Genomic DNA, 17079 nt, shown 5'->3' with positions numbered 1-17079 from the left:
CCACTCATTAATCCAAACCTTTCCCAATGTAATAAAACTGACTAACTCCACAGAAGCATATAGTCCTTCAACAAATTAAAAAAATTACATGATTTTCAGTATATCTGTCTATCCTTTGAAAAAACTAGAATTTCCTTGTTAATTATAAGACATCAAATTTGAGCCAAATCTGACAAAATTTCTATAAGAAAATTAAAAGAATAAAATGATCAAAATTATATACTATTTAGTTTAGTGGCTGTTGAGCACATTGAAAGATTAGCAAATCAAAATGGTTCTATTTTCATGATATTTGGTATTTTAAAAAAATACATATCTGATTAGTGTTTTGTTTCTAGGGAGCAAAAGTGTTACAATATGGTACCAGGTTTCAATGCGCATTACAAAAAAATTTAGTAATTCCAAAGCTGGCATAAAAGGCTAATAAATATATTAGGCTTTAAATATAAAATTGCTACAATATTATTCTTGCAAATAAAAATTACTGATATTTAAAAGTTGCCATTTTGTTATATGAATACATATTAGCCAATTATATATTATGAATACATAAACCTATGAATCTATCATATGCTTTAATTTATATGTCCAAGTTAGTTTCCTAAGCAATTGACTAAGTTTTCATAAATCATGCATTCTAGGTAACAGCATTACCTTCTGTAATTTCTCATAAAGAGCAACTCCTCATAAGAGCTATCAATTCTTAGGGCAGGTTAACTTAAGAGCCAAGAATTGGACACTATAAAAATCAGTTCACATACTTTACATAGGACTAAGGATGAGATAAATTGGAAACTATGAAAAGATGATTGTCACTTACTTTAGATTCAAGTTCCAGAAGATCAGAATGGCCCATAGCAGGCTCTGACACTACTTTTTGTAAAAAATGCAATTCTTTTTTCTTGTTCTCTATTTCTTTAGGAAATTTTTCAGTTACCATATATGAATTAAACTTCATCTCCTCCTCTAGTCTCTTCATTAAACCTTTGAAAATAAAATAAATGAATATTCAGCCCAAGAAACATTCTGTATACTTTAAAATATAAGACCTGGCCCTAGCCTGTTTGGCTCAGTGGATAGAGCATTGGCCTGTATATTGAAGGGTCCTAGGTTTGATTTTGTTCAAGGGCACATGCCTGGGTTGTGGGCTCGATTCCCAATAGGGGATGTGCAGGAGGCAACTAATCAATGATTCTCTCTCATCAGTATCCTAGCTAATAAAGAGGGAATATGCTAATTGGCCATCATGCCCTCATAAAAGATGCTGGTGCCCACAACAAATGAGGGAATATGCTAATTGACTGCCATGCCCTCAAAGATGGTGATGCCCACAGCTACAAGATGGCGGTGCCCAGTTCCCTCAGCCCTGACTCTGGAGTCCCCCAATCTCATCAGCCTCCAGCTGCCCAGGGCCAGCTTGAGGCATAGGCAAGCCTCAGATGGTGGCTGCCCAGCTGCCCAGGGCCACCTGAGGCTCAGGTAACCAGGGCTGGCCAAGGCTTATGCAGCTGGCAGTGGCAGCAGCAGAGGTGTGAAGGGGGCATCGCCTTCCCCTGATTGCTGGATCACCTCCTGCCCCTGAGGGCTCCCAGACTGTGAGAGGGGGCAGGCCGGGCTAAGGGGACCCCCCTCCCCCCATACATGAATTTTCATGCACCGGGTCTCTAGTAGTACCATGAAAGATTAACCATTGAAGTCTTTTGCTAATTAGAATGATAATTAAAAAAGGAACAGCCGAAACCGGTTTGGCTCAGTGGTAGAGCGTCGTTCTGAAAGGTCCCAGGTTCAATTCCGGTCAAGGGCATGTACGTTGGTTGCGGGCACATCCCTGGTAGGGGGTGTGCAGGAGGCAGCTGGTCGATGTTTCTCTCTCATCGATGTTTCTAGCTCTCTATCCCTCTCTCCACCTTTCTATAAAAAATCAATAAAATATATTTTTTTAAAAAGAACAATTTACCTGGAAGAAATGTTTAAATAATTACAAAAAACCTAGTATTATGATCTTTCCAAATTACCACCTAAGCCCTGGCTAGTAGCTCAGTTGGTTAGAGCTATTCCAATAGACCAAGTTTATGGATTCCATCCCTAGTCAGTGCACATACAAGAATCTACCAGAACATAAATTGATGAACAAAAATAGATCCAGAGACAGAGAAGCATTGAACAGACCATCAAACTTCAGAGGGAAGGCAGGGAAGTGGGGGAGTAAGAGATCAACCAAAGGACTTGTATGCATGCATATAAGCATAACCAATGGACACAGACACTAGGGGGGTGAGGGCATGTGCTGGGGGGTGGTGAGGATGGCTAGGGAGAATTCAATGGAGGGGGAAAATAAATGGAACAATAAATCAATGTTTCTATTCCTTCCTCTCTCTCTTTAAAAATCAATTAAAAAACAAATTACCACCTAATTATATTTTACTCCATAAATTAATGCAAGAATAATATTTACAAAACAAGCCAGATACAGCATGGGAAATATAGTCAATAATGTTAAGATAACTGGATATAAGGCCAAAGTGGATGTTTGGGCAGCAGGGGGACCACTCTATAGGGTGGATGGTTTTCTGGCCACTTTGCTGTAATCTGAAACTGGTGCAGAATGGTACTGAATGTAAACTGTGATTGAAAAGGAAAAGGAAAAGAAAAGGCCAGATATTTTGTTGAGTCACATTTTGCATTTAAGTAAGAAATCCAAGAACCAAATGACAACACAAATGTAATTCAGCTTCTTTCTTCTATATGTGGTCATTTATTCTTTTTTTTTTTTTTTGGCAACACTTCTTAGGCAATTTATAGTTCTATTACTTCATAAGTACTAACACATTATAATTTGTCAGCTTCAAAGCACACATTCAAATCCAAAAAAGAAATTATCTACATTCATGCATTTTTTTCAGTTTTCTATGTTTGGTAGTTTTGATTTTGTAAAGTTTACAGTGAAGTGGCAAGATATATTTTTAAGATTTAATAGTTTTCTTATTTTGACAGAGTGCACAAACATACACACACAGATTTTCAGTGAATAATGGTTTTGTTATAAACTCCCAGCCTAGAAAGCTTTTAAAAGTTTATTTCAGATCTTTCCATTACACATTTACAAAGTCTGGCTTAAGTTTTTTAAAACATTGGATTTCCGGTTTAAGTAATCTACGTACGTAGATTGCATAATAAACCTGGCCCAAAACCTTAAAAGTATTTTTAGTTCTGTTGTGCTAACCATATATTAACATGTAAAAATTTATTAAAGGCAAATTCGTGAGTTTCCATTCATCCCCACAATCTCCCCCCCCCCCCCCCCCCTTTAGGGGTTGCAGAAAGAGAGGGAGAGAAAGTGTTTAATGAATCACACGATAATGATGTGGTTTCAGATTAAATCTACTTCCTGGCTTCTCTGGTTATTAGATGACTAGTTTTCTCCATCTTCAGATGACTAGTTTCTCCAAAGTTCTTAAATAAACCACATGTAACCAGAGATGTAAGGAATCAAAGTCTGAAATGTTTTAAAAGATTTAAAACTCTTAATTTTTATATACCTTATTTTTAAAAAGTTTCTGATTCTAGAAAACACAAACTAATCTGTAATGATGGCAAGCAGATCAATGGTCGCATGGGACAGGTAGAGAGGCAGAGAAGGGAGGAATGAGACATTACAAAGAGGCACAAGGAAACGTTTGGGAGGATGGATATACTTGTCATCTTGATGGCTTCAAAACGAATTGATTGTACGCTTTAAATAGGTACAATTTAATACTTGTCCATTTTACTCAATAAAGCTGTTTAAAAACAAAAAACAGAATTTCTATCACATTTTAAGTTCTTTTAAAAATTTTAATATAGACTTTGAAAAGTATTCATATGTTTCTATGCGGTTTTTTATAAATTATCTTTTGAAATCCTGGCCTCTAAGATCTCAGTAAACTTTTTAATTAAAAACCCTCTGAAAACATCTTACTTCTACTATCACTGACTGAGTAGGTTCTTTTATGTAATAAATCTCACAAATGTGTAGAGTATAAAAATATATTTGAATGTTTTATAATATGGTTGTTACTCTGAAAAAATACAAATTACATTGTTACGTTAAAAATAATTTTGCTCGGCCCAGCCAATGTGACTCAGTAGCTGAGCATGACCTATGAATCAGGAGCTTAGGGTCGGATTCCTAGTCAGAGCACATGCCCAGGTTGCAGGCTCAATCCCCAGTCCGGGGCTTGCAGGGGACAGCCCATCAGTGATTCTCTCAGATCACTGATGTTTCTATCTCTTTCTCCCTCTCCCATCCTCTCTGAAATCAATAAAAAATATATTTAAAAATAATGTGTATGTGAATAAATACTTTTTATAAACCTTTTTTGATAGTGAAGAATTCAGATGTATCTTATTTAACTAAACACCTGAATCAATTATTATAACATCTGCTTAATCTAGCCTTTTTCTAAAGTGCTAAATACAATTGTTTCCCAAAAAGATGTCAGCAAAGCAAGAACTCTTTAACTTCCTATTCCCCACTCCCTGCCCACCCCCCCAAAAAACAAAACAAAACAAAAAAACAACATATATTATATATGTAATACCTTATTTTTACATTTCAACCATTTTTTTCTTACTTGATTCCCCTCCTCTGTGTGGAAAAGATCACTGTTTTCCTATCCAAAGTCAAGGTCTTTACTCTCACCTCCCAACTTCTTAACAGACTTTAATGAGTGCCTATTTGTGTAATCTAATGTGCAAGGGCCAGGAAGTAGACCAATTATGACTTGGTGACTTGCTTAAAGTTTAGCTGAGTCAGAGTTAGGTATGCCAACCATTAACCCATTGTGGTACTGTTATAGAAGATTCAATGCAATGCAGGGCATGGGGATACAATTGGGAAGGCTGCTATCAATTTTCAGCATTTCCTCCTAAATCTTCAATTTGTCTGGCTCTTTCCTTCAGCACGTAACCACCGCTCCCCTACTAGCCTCCTGCAGTCTAGGCACAGTGCTATCTCATTCATTTGCACACTCCCTCTCCTGCTCTCTTTTCAAACACAAGCAGTCAGGAGAGGCTTAACCTTCATCTACTAGGATCTTCATCCATCATTTGCTCAGCCCACCCTCTTTATGTCACTGCACCTTGGACTGGAATGTCTTCCACTGCTTCACCTTTCCAGCTTTAACTCAGTGACCACAATGTCCAGGAAGTCATTTGTCTGTTAGCGTGTGGTGCTCTGCCTCTTTGTTCTCACAGAACCCTATGCTGAGCTTCATCAGCAAATTCGTCACATTGCACACTGCTGGTCATTCCTCCATTACACTGTGAGCACTTTGTAGACATACTAGAGGCACGGTGAATGAATTCGTGCACCAGTGGGGTCCCTCGGCCTGCCCTGCAGATTGGGTCGAAACCAGCTCTCTGACATTCCTGGAGGGGTCCCAGATTTCGAGAGGGTACAGGTTAGGCTGAGGGAACCCACCAGTGCACAATAATGGTCAGGGAGGGACACAGGAGGTTGGCCAGCCAGGGAGGGACAACGGGAGGGTGCCAGGGAGTATCTGGCCCGTCTTGCTCAGTCCTGATCAGCCAGACCCCAGCAGCAAGTTACTGGTTGGAGCATCTGCCCCCTGGTGGTCAGTGCACATCATAGTGACTGGTTGACCATTCAACTGTCTGCCCCCTGGTGCACATCATAGCAAGTGGTTGAGCAGCCTTAGCATATCATTAGCATATTACACTTTAATTGGTTGAACAGAAGACCAGACGACCGGACACTTAGCATATTAGGCTTTTATTATATAGGATTTCTGCTTTCTATTCCTAACAGTACAATACCTGACATTCTGTAGATGATCAAGAAATACTGGATTAATGGACTATTGGTTTGAGCCTATTATTTTTTAAAAAATATATTTTATTGATTTTTTACAGAGAGAAAGGGAGAGAGATAGAGAGCTAGAAATGTCGATGAGAGAGAAACATCAACCAGCTGCCTCTTGCACACCGCCTACGGGGGATGTGCCCACAACCAAGGTACATGCCCTTGACCAGAATCGAACCTGGGACCTTTCAGTCCGCAGACCGACGCTCTACCGCTGAGCCAAACCGGTTTCGGCGAGCCTATTATTTTTATTACTACTTAACAATTTAGCAGCATGTACTAACATATTACTTACATCAATATTTTAAACCAACACCACAAGAGATGCCCTAAACAGAACTGTGTCCATTTTATTATTAAATAAACAATTATGTATTCCTGGCCCAAATGATTTCTATTTAAACTAGAAAGCCAAAGCAAAATAAAAACTATCAACTCAAATTTAAAAAATGAAATATTACTAATACTGTATATATGTCTGGATATTCTGTTTAGTAGCCAGAATTAAAACATAATATCAAGAAATACTTAACCTAATAAAATTAAAGAATAACAGATATTACAGAAACATGTGTTTAGGCTAAATCTGAAATTGTATTGAACTGTACTGATCAGCCAATTATTTTTCTGCATAACAAATCTTTCAATTCTTATATACACTGCCTTCATTTCCAAAAATTCACTATTAATGGTAAGCTCTAATAATTTTTTAACATGAGCAGGCCTATATAAACAAGTTGCTTATTGATATTATTTTTTAAAGATATTTTTATTGATTTCAGAGAGGAAGGAAGGGGGCGAAAGAGAAACATCAATGAGAGAGAATCATTGATTGATTGCCTCCTGTCCGCCCTGACCAGGAATCAAACCGGGACCTGCTGGTTCATAGGTCAACACTCAACCACTAGCCACATTGGCCAGGCATTATATGTTCTTTGGATTTGATGTAAATTCCTTCACATCTTTACCATCAAAAATTAAGATGAGCCCAACCAGCCATGTGGCTCATCTAATCTAAAATTAGAGACCCATGTTATTAGCATAATTGCCCAAATAGGGAAAACACTCAGTGTTATTCTTTGTCTTTATAGCCCTGGCTTTAGAACAACTTCACATTTCTTCCATTCATCTTTTTCATAACATCCTAAATACTTCATATTCTCACAGATTATATGAGGGCCTCCCTCCACAATGGTTTTCATTCTCTTCACCCTTTGACAAAACTCTGACTGAACAGGAATTAAACCCCAGGTGAAGACTTAAAGATGCCTGTATTAGGGCTCCCCTTCATTAGACAGAAAATGCTGAGACATCACTTGATGACAGTTCTCATTAGTTGATTGCTTTAAGGGAGAGTACCGATTTGAAATAGTATTCTCTGATCAACTATGTTATCTAATAATTTCCACTTACTTTCAGGCTTTGCATCTGCTGCCGCATGGCGCATACTTTTCAGCTGGTTTTGTACTCTTTGCAGTCTCTGCACTGCATGAAATAGCTTTAAAATAGAATTAGATCTATTACTGGCTCAGTCTATTGAAACCTACCACTCATACAAACAACGAAAAATACAAGTTTCACATAATTCCTGTGATATAAAGGAATAAAAACTAAGAAAATTGCTATTAAATCCCAAATATAAATGGTTCCTTCAATACTCTTTCATGTAAAACTTAAATATTTGCTTAATTTGGTGGTCAAAGAAAAATACTTGCTAAAGAATCTAGTTACCAGGCTTTTCTTGTAACATGGTTTTCTTTAAGGACTGTAAGCATTCTCACACATGATCTCAGAATCAGAATTTGATGCCAAGTAGCCTCAGGGCCAGGCAGTGTAGTTGCTGCCGCAGTAGAATGACTGTGATGCCAAACGAGTTATGAGAAAGCCAAACCCCTCAACTGCCCACTTAGAAGGAAATAGAGCTGAACTGAACTATACTTTTAATGGATAAGTCTACTAGTTTTAAGGACGACTTTTAACAAATTAGAAGTGTTATTTTTTCTGGCCAAATTGTTTTTTCATTAAGGCAAAGTCTAAAAATGTGGATGGTGGGTGCTTGGAGCCTTTTCATGATTTGCTTATTTACCGCCGGAGTAAAATGTAGAGGACACTGTGATCAGTGGAAGAGAAAGGATATTATAGCCCCAGAATCTCAACACCCCTTGAGAGAGTCTACGAGTTTCATCAACAGTTAACCTTACTGCTTGTTGATGAAACAATGATATTTGGCAGTGTTGGAACATGAGCTCAGCATAGGCCAAAAGGGAGTGTACAGATACATACTGAGTATAGAGTCCCAAAGGTCCTTGATGCTGTTGTAGAAGAGTATTCTATCATGATGTTGTAGAAGAGTATTCTATCATGCTCACAAAGGGAAACATGAACTTCGAAAGTTCTTCTTTCTTTACACTTGAATTGGCATAAAGATCTATTTCTTTCATCATGAGAATATAAATTTTTATATGGATACCTGATTCTTTTGTTCCTGTTTCTGTTGTGCAAGAAATTCTTCCCTCTCTTTTTCAACTCGAAGTTGTCTTGCTATTTTAAGCATCCGTTGATGATTCTGAACTGTCTCCACCTACAGTAAGGGAATAAGTAGTTCATGTTACTGTCAGGTTAAGGCATGTCACGTGACTCCGACACCCACTTGTCATTTCCTTTTGGTAAATAATACTCCCTGGAGATGACAGTCAAGCTCTAGATTCCAGGTCCTTGAAGGTTTTGGGCTAGTGCCTAGGGAGATTCCCTTTCAGTCAGGGTTATTTGAGTCCCTCCTCAGATTGAATCCATGCCCTGCTTAATCTTTATTTGCATTCCTAAGTCTTTGCAAGTGCTTAACACTTGTGGCCCAAGTCTTACAGTGCTAATTCTTGCCTTACCCTTTTCTTCAAACGTTCAACTCTCTTAATGAGCTGATCCTTTTCTTCCTCCATTGCACTGATATCCTAAAAAGCAGTCAAGAAGACATTATCAGAAAAAGTATTCTTTGTAGAATTCAGCTAAGGGTTTTATATGATTATGTAATCTATCATAATAACCAGAGCATTAAGAAACAAAGAACCTCCTTGGGATGAAGGACATTCCCCACCACAATTTATTTGACAGCTTGGTATTCATTTAGAAAACCAACAAAAACAGAAATTAATCCTAAAGAAACAATCATAAATATACAAAAATGCTTAAATTATCTATACTATAGGATATTATTTAATCATTAAAATCATATTATACAAAGATAACAATGGGAATACATTAATGATATAATGATTTAAAAAGCAAAATACAACTAGCTGATTTGGCTCTGTGGATAGAGCGTTGGCCTGTGGCCTGAAGAATCCTAGGTTTGATTCTGCTCAAGGGCACGTACTGGAGGTAACTAATCGATGTCTCTCTCTTATCACTGATGTTTCTCTCTCTCTCCCTCTCCCTTTCTCTCTGAAATCAATAAAAATATACTTTAAAAATTATAAAAAGCAAGATACAGCTCTAGCTGGTTTGGCTCAATGGATAGACCTGTGGTCTGAAGGGTTTCGGTTTCGGGTTTGGTTCCAGTCAGGGGATATGCCAAATTTTGGGTTCGATCCCTAGTAGGGAGTGTGCAAGAGGCAGCTGATCAATGATTCTCTCTCATCATTGATGTTTTTTTCTCTCTCTTCCCTCTCCCTTTCTCTCTGAAATCAATAAAAAATAAAAATATATATTTTTTAAAAGCAAGATATAAACAATTATGGATCGTGTGGTCACAAACACACACACACACACACACAGCCTGAAAGGATATACAAATAATTGGAAATTTTTTCTTTTTTGTTATTTTCCCTATTTTCTATATCAGATATATAAGTAGATATAGATATATACATATATATGTATATTAGATAGAGACTCAAAATGTAACCTTTTAAAATTCATTAGCATGGTCTATATAGTACATAGAACTCACTATGAATTTACCCTGGCCTCATTAATTTCTTCAGCAAAGAACTGCAAGGCCTTACAAAAGAAAATATGCCTTTTGCTATCACCAGTTTTTATATAGTTTTAAGACTCATACTGAATTAACTAAAACAAAAAAACAAAAAAAAACAAACAAAAAAAAACTAAACCTAATGTTATTCAAATAAAAAACGGATTTTTTTTTCTTTACCCTTCTTATTTCTGCTGTGGAAAATCCAGATGTCTTAAGCTGCTCACATTCTTTATGCAAAGTTTTAAAGGCTTCCATCAACTCTTCATACTAAAAGAACAAGTTAAAAAATGATAAACTAATGACTAGACCCAGTAGGCTTTTCTTAATCAGGTTATCTATAAACTTATATTGATTACTTAAATCAGTGACTTTCAACCTTTTTCATCTTAAGGCTCACATAAACAATGACTAAAATTCTGCAACACACCAAAACACATTTTTTTTTTTCTGAGCTGACAAAAAAAAAAAGTAGATATAATTTTGATTCCTTCACACTGGGTGGTTATTATTATGTTGGTTATTGTCATTTTTTTGACAGTCTAAGGGAAAAGAGCTCAGTGCCCTTGACTAAATAGTCAGACATTGCATGTTATGAAAATTCTTGTGGCACACTGGTTGAAAATTGCTGACTTAAATGATTATGAACACAGCGTTTGAGAAACATTTATATAGGGCATAAAAAAGCAGGTCTGTAAAATCTGGTCAGTAAATCCTTCTCCTGCTTCCTCTCTGGTTACTTTCCTACCTCACATTCTGTATTCTCGCTATGCTGGTTTTCTTTCAGTCTCTGGAACATCCCAAGCTCTCACTTCCAGTTCACAAACCCTGTTCCCTTTGAGAATATTGTATGAGTCCCCTCATCCCTGACCTGGATAAATCCCATTCCTCCTTCAGGTCTCAGCACCGATACCATTTCCCACACAGAAGGCTTCTACAGCCCTATATCAGAATGCCATGACATCAAAGCAAATACATATAAAATTACAGTTGTCTAGTTATTCATCTGTCTCCCTCCCTTAATACCTTAAGGCTAAAACCCAGTATCACCACAAAGCTCTGGTGAGGAAAATGCACTGAAATTTCAAATTCCTGGCCCTCTGTCTACTTTCAGCCTGACTAAAAAGTCCTCTGAGGTTGCAAGCTTAGCTTCTTTGCCTATACACAGTCTTTTCTGGGGCTCAGCCATCCCAATTTTCCTGGGAGAGTGTCAATTTATACTTCGGTCCTGGTGTAATTATTTGTCCTTTTCCCTCTGATTTGGATGACACATTGTATTGTCACCTAACTGATCAGCAAACTGCCCTACAGTCCCAAGCCCAGGATCCAACCTATCCACAATTCTTAAGTAATAAATTATGCTAAACTCATTAATTTCAGGGTATGGTTTTTTCTAGCCACATGCACCTATCACTGAACTGGTATTTGTGTGCAAATGTCAATATTTTAATACATGATTGCAGTTGAATGCTAATTAATAACTGTTTTCCCTTTTCGTGCCACCTAAAAATACAGAGACAGCAAATAAACTAAAGAGAGATTAACATGTATTTGAACATGTCCTTGAAATCCATTACAGACAGTTTTAAAATACTAATATGTATCGAATACCTGTTTATTGGTATCAGCCACAGTTTCATCCTGAAGAAACTCATTTGGTACCTCCAGTTTTATTAAGAAACGAGCTAAATATGCTCTTTTCTTCAGCTCATTAGTCCTCTGAAGAAGCCAGTGGAGCACAGGGTAAATTACAGGTTTACTTCCAATCACCAGACCCTGACGAAAGGTACTCCTATAAAAAACAAATAAACAAAAAGACAAACAAACAAAAACACACAAAAAAATGTGGGCTTATAAGTTAACCATGTAAAGAGAACATTTACTCAAAATCTGATTTACAGTGTCCTGATTGCTTTCCATGACAATTTAAAAAGGACAAAAGCAAGGCTATTCTAAAGTCAGTGTGCACATTAACAATACAAATAAAAGTAGACCTTTAATATAATATATCCCTAGAATACGTGGGAAGGTTGAGTTGGAACTATTACCTAGTACAGTCAGCCTTAATACTTCACGTCATTCACTGGGCAGGCTTAAGTTACAGTTTCATCTAGGATGGCAGCTAGATGATAAAATGGAATAGTGCATTTGCCTGACTTTTTTTTATTAGGAGAAAGAACTGACCCACTTACAACTTCTGCATGACAAAATAACATTAAAAATTCAAGATTATTTTGAAACTCAGTGATGTTCCGAGGTCACAGACTTAGGCAGACCAGGTAGTGCCTAGGAATGCTGACTATAGCCTATGAAGGTTTGGCTTTTAAGGAAAGCAACACATAATACTATTAAATTTTTTTAAATAAATAAAACTTCTCCAAATTAAAAAGAAAAAAAGAAGGCAACATGCAATCAGATTCTTACATGTCTGTGGCATTTCCTGGAGGTTTATATTTAAGGATACCAAGGAGGCTTAACATCCGTTTGGCTGTTTGCTCTGGCATCTCCTCTCTGATATCAACAACTTGCTAACAATTAAAGAAATTGAAAAAATGTTATTGTAAATCTAACAAAGAACATTTAAACTCACAATCTGCTAGAGCATAACAGGCACAATGTTCTCTTAATAACATGGATAAAGTATGGAGGTCCCCAGATTCCAAGTGAGGGTGTAGACAAGTCAGATCAAGATTCTATCAAGAATGTCAAGTGTAAAAACTCTCCAGTGCAAAGACATGAGCTAACTTGCAATACAATAAAACCTTTTGTAAAAGCATTTTTATTCCTGGACTAAATCCATTTATGTTTGGAAATGGGGAACTATTTTCTAAATAAAGTACAAGTAGATAATTTAATTTTTGAGCTAAGAGAGAAAACTTTAAGATCATTTCCTATTACTTTACAAACATAAGGCCTGTAAAATAAAACTTCATGAAAATAAAATCCAGAGATGTTAAATAATTTGCTCAAGACAGATACTGAGAGGCAGAAACTGGCTTTCCTGCCACCTTTTCAATCACAGAGAAAGAGAAAACTCTTACCTTTGGGTCAATCTCAGCCAGAACATCATTGAGAACTTGTAATAGTTGCATTGGCTCCAGGGAATCAAATGTGATTAAATTATAGCTCTTCCTAAAAGGCTCCTTATTGAGATTGTCCACAATGAATTTGATTTGGTCACTCATAATCACGGTCTTATACTTTAAACTAAAGAGTAAAAATAGAGAAAAAAATTCTTCAATACAAAAGTTCTGGAAGAAAACCAGTATTAAGATCATAGGAAGCAGGCATAGTAAGTATAATTCTACATGGAAAAGTTAATTTACTGAAATAAATCGGAGTGGGATGACTTTATTATGAATGCTTCAATATATACTGTTAATTTGTAATGCCAAGTATTTTTATATACACATCTTGTGTGATAGCATTAACATGAACAAATGAATAAATCCCACCTACATTAACATCTCTTCTATTCTGCTCCACAACTTCTACCCAGGGATAAAGACTTGTTATGGACTGCAGACATATTTCTAATTTTTAAAACAGCCCAGCTGGCATGGCTCAGTCATTGAGCATAGACCTATGAACCAGGAGGTCTCAGTTCGATTCCTGGTCAGGGTATATGCCTGGGTTGTGGGCTTAATCCCGTATAGGGCCTGCAGGAAGCAGCCAATTGATGATTCTCTCTCCTCATTGATCATCGATGTTTCTCTCTCTCTCTCCCTTCCTCTCTGAAATCAATAAAAATATATTAAAAAATTAGTAGCCCAGGTTTAAAAATTAGGAGATATTTTTGCATTAACATCCAGATTTCCAGTCTCTCTTGAAAATCAGATCAGGCAACCCTAGGCCCCTATTTTTTTTCATGACCACACCCAACTCATACTGCGTAAAGGCTGCAAGTTTTAGCCTGGCTATGCTTTCTTGGATTTGTTTTGGTTTCCTCCACCAAGCGACCTTCACCCACTGGATGTTATGTTTGGCCCTACAGGCTTTGACTCTGCCACCCTTGAGTATTTCAGGACTTCATTTCCTTCGCCTTCAATAAGGTACCAGCCTCATGTTCTCCAGTCTCTGCCTCTCATTCCAAATCGCCTGTAGGCTTCTCGTTGCCCAAGAAATAAAATCCTAACTTCTTGGATTTTGAGACACTTTATAATCTAGCTCAAATGAGCCTTCCCCAATTGTGTTGCCAAATTGTTACTTTTCAGATGGAAATGGTCGCTGCTCCCTAGCTGACCCACCTCTGCCTTCAGTGAATGCTGTTTTCTCCACCTAGAAGGACTGTTCTCCCTTCTCCCCTCTCCAGAGGTGCAAATCCTAACAGTTTCCTAACCCTACTCTTCACAGTAACTTCCTCCCGGAAGTCATTCTTATGCTACACACCAGGTCCTGTGTGGGAATAACAGGCCTGCCTTCCACACTGACCACTTGTAGTTACTCATGACATTTCCTCTTCTCTGCTAAACTGTAAATTCAATGAGGACTTATCTGTTATCCCATATTTGAATACCCTCTACGTCTACTAATAAAACAGTGACTACTTCCACTAGACTGAATGAGTTTGTTCAAAGACCCAAGGCCAAAAAAAACCACACACACACAAAACAACAACAACACACCACCCCATAAGTAAAAGTAGGCTGGCAGTGAGATAGATCATAACTTTTAAAAAACTGAATATCTGATTAAGTGCTGAAACAACATTACTAAGGTTTCTTGTGCCTCCTACATGCAGACATCATTTATTTAATATGGGAAGAAGTAATCGAAATTTAGCAGGCAGGCAACTGTTTTAACTAGCAATTTTTAGAAATGAATTTAAAAAATGAACTAAATTTTTTTTTCAAAGTGTGTATACCTTTTGCGGGGGGACACCTATATATATTTATTTTTCAATGACTTAGAAATGACATATATTATTTATAGAATACACTATATATATATATATATATATTATATATAAATATATATATAAAATATATATATAAAATATATATATATAATATATATATATATATATATATATATATATATATATATATTTTTTTTTTTTTTTTTCCCTTCCCCTTTCAGAAATACAAAGCCCTTGTAAGAGTTACCAGGAGAAGAAACAAACTGGCTGCCGCCGGCCCAGCAGCTGAGGGTCAGCGCTAAGGACGAAGACGCGCTGCGCAGGTAGGCTGCCTGTGCCCAGGGGCTCGGCGCTCTAAAATTAGCAAAAGCAATTACTCTCCGTCTTCCAGGGGAAGGGTGCCGCACTAATTCACGAGCACCTCCCCTCAAAAGAACATAAAAACCCGAGGGGGTGGGTGGGGGCAAGAATGAAAACCAGGGCGAGCGCTTAATCTGGCCCAGAGCGGGGCAGGAACCACGCGCTCCGGACAGCAGCTCGCAGGAGCCCCCGGAATAGTGTCCCCCCCGACCCCGGGGGGGGACAGGGGACCGGACCCCACGTCACACCGGCCACCTCGGGGCTTCCCGACGTTCATTCCGCCGGGGAACGGCCTCGGACCCCGGGCACGGCTGCGACCCCTCCGTCTGCCGCTCTGGGAAGGGGTGGGAAGCACTTTTCTCCTATCTCGGGGTTCGGGGAAGTTTCCGACCGCGGGTGGGCGAGGTTACCTCAAATTCTCTTCAGGAAACCACTGTCCCCCACCCCCAGGTGGTTCCCGGGCTGTAGTGGGTTCCTAGAGACAAGCTCCTTGGCAACGGTTGCTAGACAGTGGGGCGCGTCACTTCCGGTGGGGGGCGCCGCGCTTCCGGGGGACCCAGGCGCGGGCGCCGCGGCCCCGGCGCGGGAGGGGGGAGAGGGGAGAGGGAAGGGCGGAGGGGTGGGTGACGGGCCCACATGCGAAGTGGGGTTCCGGGTGCGGAGCCGCTGTGGGCAGCCTAGAGAATTTGGGGTTGTTACCCCCGCGGTAAACTCTCCCGAACGTTCTGCAGTTTGCCATTTCCGAATTACTCTGTTCATTCACCAGACATCGGAGGTGGCTTCTTTGTTTGAGGCAGGGCCAGGGCGATTTGAGTTGAGGAAGCCTTTGGCCGGGGCCTCGAATTCAGGTTTTTGACATAAGCATCTCCAAATTAGGTTAGATGTAGGAACAACTGTACAGTCCCTGGCCGAATTGAAAGAAGGCACATTCATCATAGAGATTTCAGCTTCTTTGTCACATTATTTGGGTCACATTCCCTGTACTGGGAATTAAATTTTTTCTTAATCCAGTACCTTTTTTAATATGCTGAGAGCCTGGGAAAAAATAAATAAAGTACATAGCCTAAGGCTCCTTTTGGCTTCTAAGCCTGTTTTTAGGCACCTGCATAAATGAATGTTCTCTTCCATGCTTCATGGAGCTCACATCCTTTGAGGTAGGCTACAGGAAGATCTTCGTGGCCAGATCACAGACGAGGCATGGAAGTCTAGTGGAACAGAGACCCCACTGCTCTAACAGGCGTGGGGGAGACCTTAGTTGGTGAATAGTATTTTGAACGTGCTCTCCCCCGCACGCCCTTAGACAGAATCACTGAACTTCATGAAGTCAATGAAGAAAACAAGAGAAGAAAACAAATTTCTCACACCCTAAAAACTTAGCTGTTGGCTTAAAAACAATTTAAAAGAAACCTACTACAGATTTAGTATCAGATTTACAAAAAAAAACAAATTCCATAATAGGCATCTCCTATATGCCTCCACCGTGCTGGCTGCTGGGGTGAAGGGTTAGGTGTATTACCTAGTCCCTTTCCTCACAGAGCTAACATTCTAGTGTAGGAAGAGAGACAACTGAGTCAGCAATTGATAGATCTCCCTTCCTCCAATTGATGGACAGACATAAACTCCACCTGCAGCCAGACATGCCTGAGCACTGACCTACCAATCAGCACCTGCCAAATACCCTAAGGCCCCATTCCTAAGTCCCTAGGTCCCTAATCATAGGCCTTACATGAAACCACCAATCAGCATGTGCTGAGTGCCCTAAGCCCCGTCCCCTCTCTTTTCTCTCCTTAAAGGTGCTTGTATCCCGGCTCTCGCTCTCTTCCGCGCTCTCTCTCTGGAAGCAGCCGGCAGTAGTACTCTTCTCTTCAATAAAGCCTGTGTCCTGGCATCCCGGTCTGTTTTATCTTTCAGCAATACCCATACCACTATGATGAATGCTGTGACAAAAGGACTCAATGATGGGGAAGCCCAGATAAAGGGTCCCAAGTTTATTTGGGGCTGAAAGGACTATACTCTCAGGAGAGGTTC

General features: G+C 38.9%; 1 protein-coding gene across 4 annotated transcripts in view; it reads right to left on the bottom strand.

Annotated features, from left to right (window-relative positions):
• Positions 1-17079, bottom strand: part of IFT81 (intraflagellar transport 81) — a 162606-nt gene that overhangs the window by 31475 nt on the left and 114052 nt on the right. For 2 of the 4 annotated variants that reach the window (XM_045585585.1, XM_036449304.2), the window contains exons 3-10: positions 12875-13040; positions 12258-12361; positions 11445-11625; positions 10014-10103; positions 8746-8811; positions 8334-8444; positions 7277-7361; positions 821-984 (exon numbers count right to left, since the gene is read on the bottom strand). In XM_045585585.1, the coding sequence (XP_045441541.1) occupies positions 821-984; positions 7277-7361; positions 8334-8444; positions 8746-8811; positions 10014-10103; positions 11445-11625; positions 12258-12361; positions 12875-13040 (967 nt within the window). Of the gene's footprint in view, positions 1-820; positions 985-7276; positions 7362-8333; positions 8445-8745; positions 8812-10013; positions 10104-11444; positions 11626-12257; positions 12362-12874; positions 13041-15461; positions 15596-17079 lie in introns of those variants that run through there. The other 2 variants (XM_036449305.2, XM_045585586.1) reach the window with 2 other exon arrangements.

This window comes from Pipistrellus kuhlii, unplaced genomic scaffold (assembly GCF_014108245.1).
Source record: "Pipistrellus kuhlii isolate mPipKuh1 unplaced genomic scaffold, mPipKuh1.p scaffold_m20_p_20, whole genome shotgun sequence".
Lineage (NCBI taxonomy): Eukaryota > Metazoa > Chordata > Mammalia > Chiroptera > Vespertilionidae > Pipistrellus > Pipistrellus kuhlii.
Note: the sequence above shows the minus strand (reverse complement) of the source record. Positions and strands in the feature narration are given on the sequence as shown.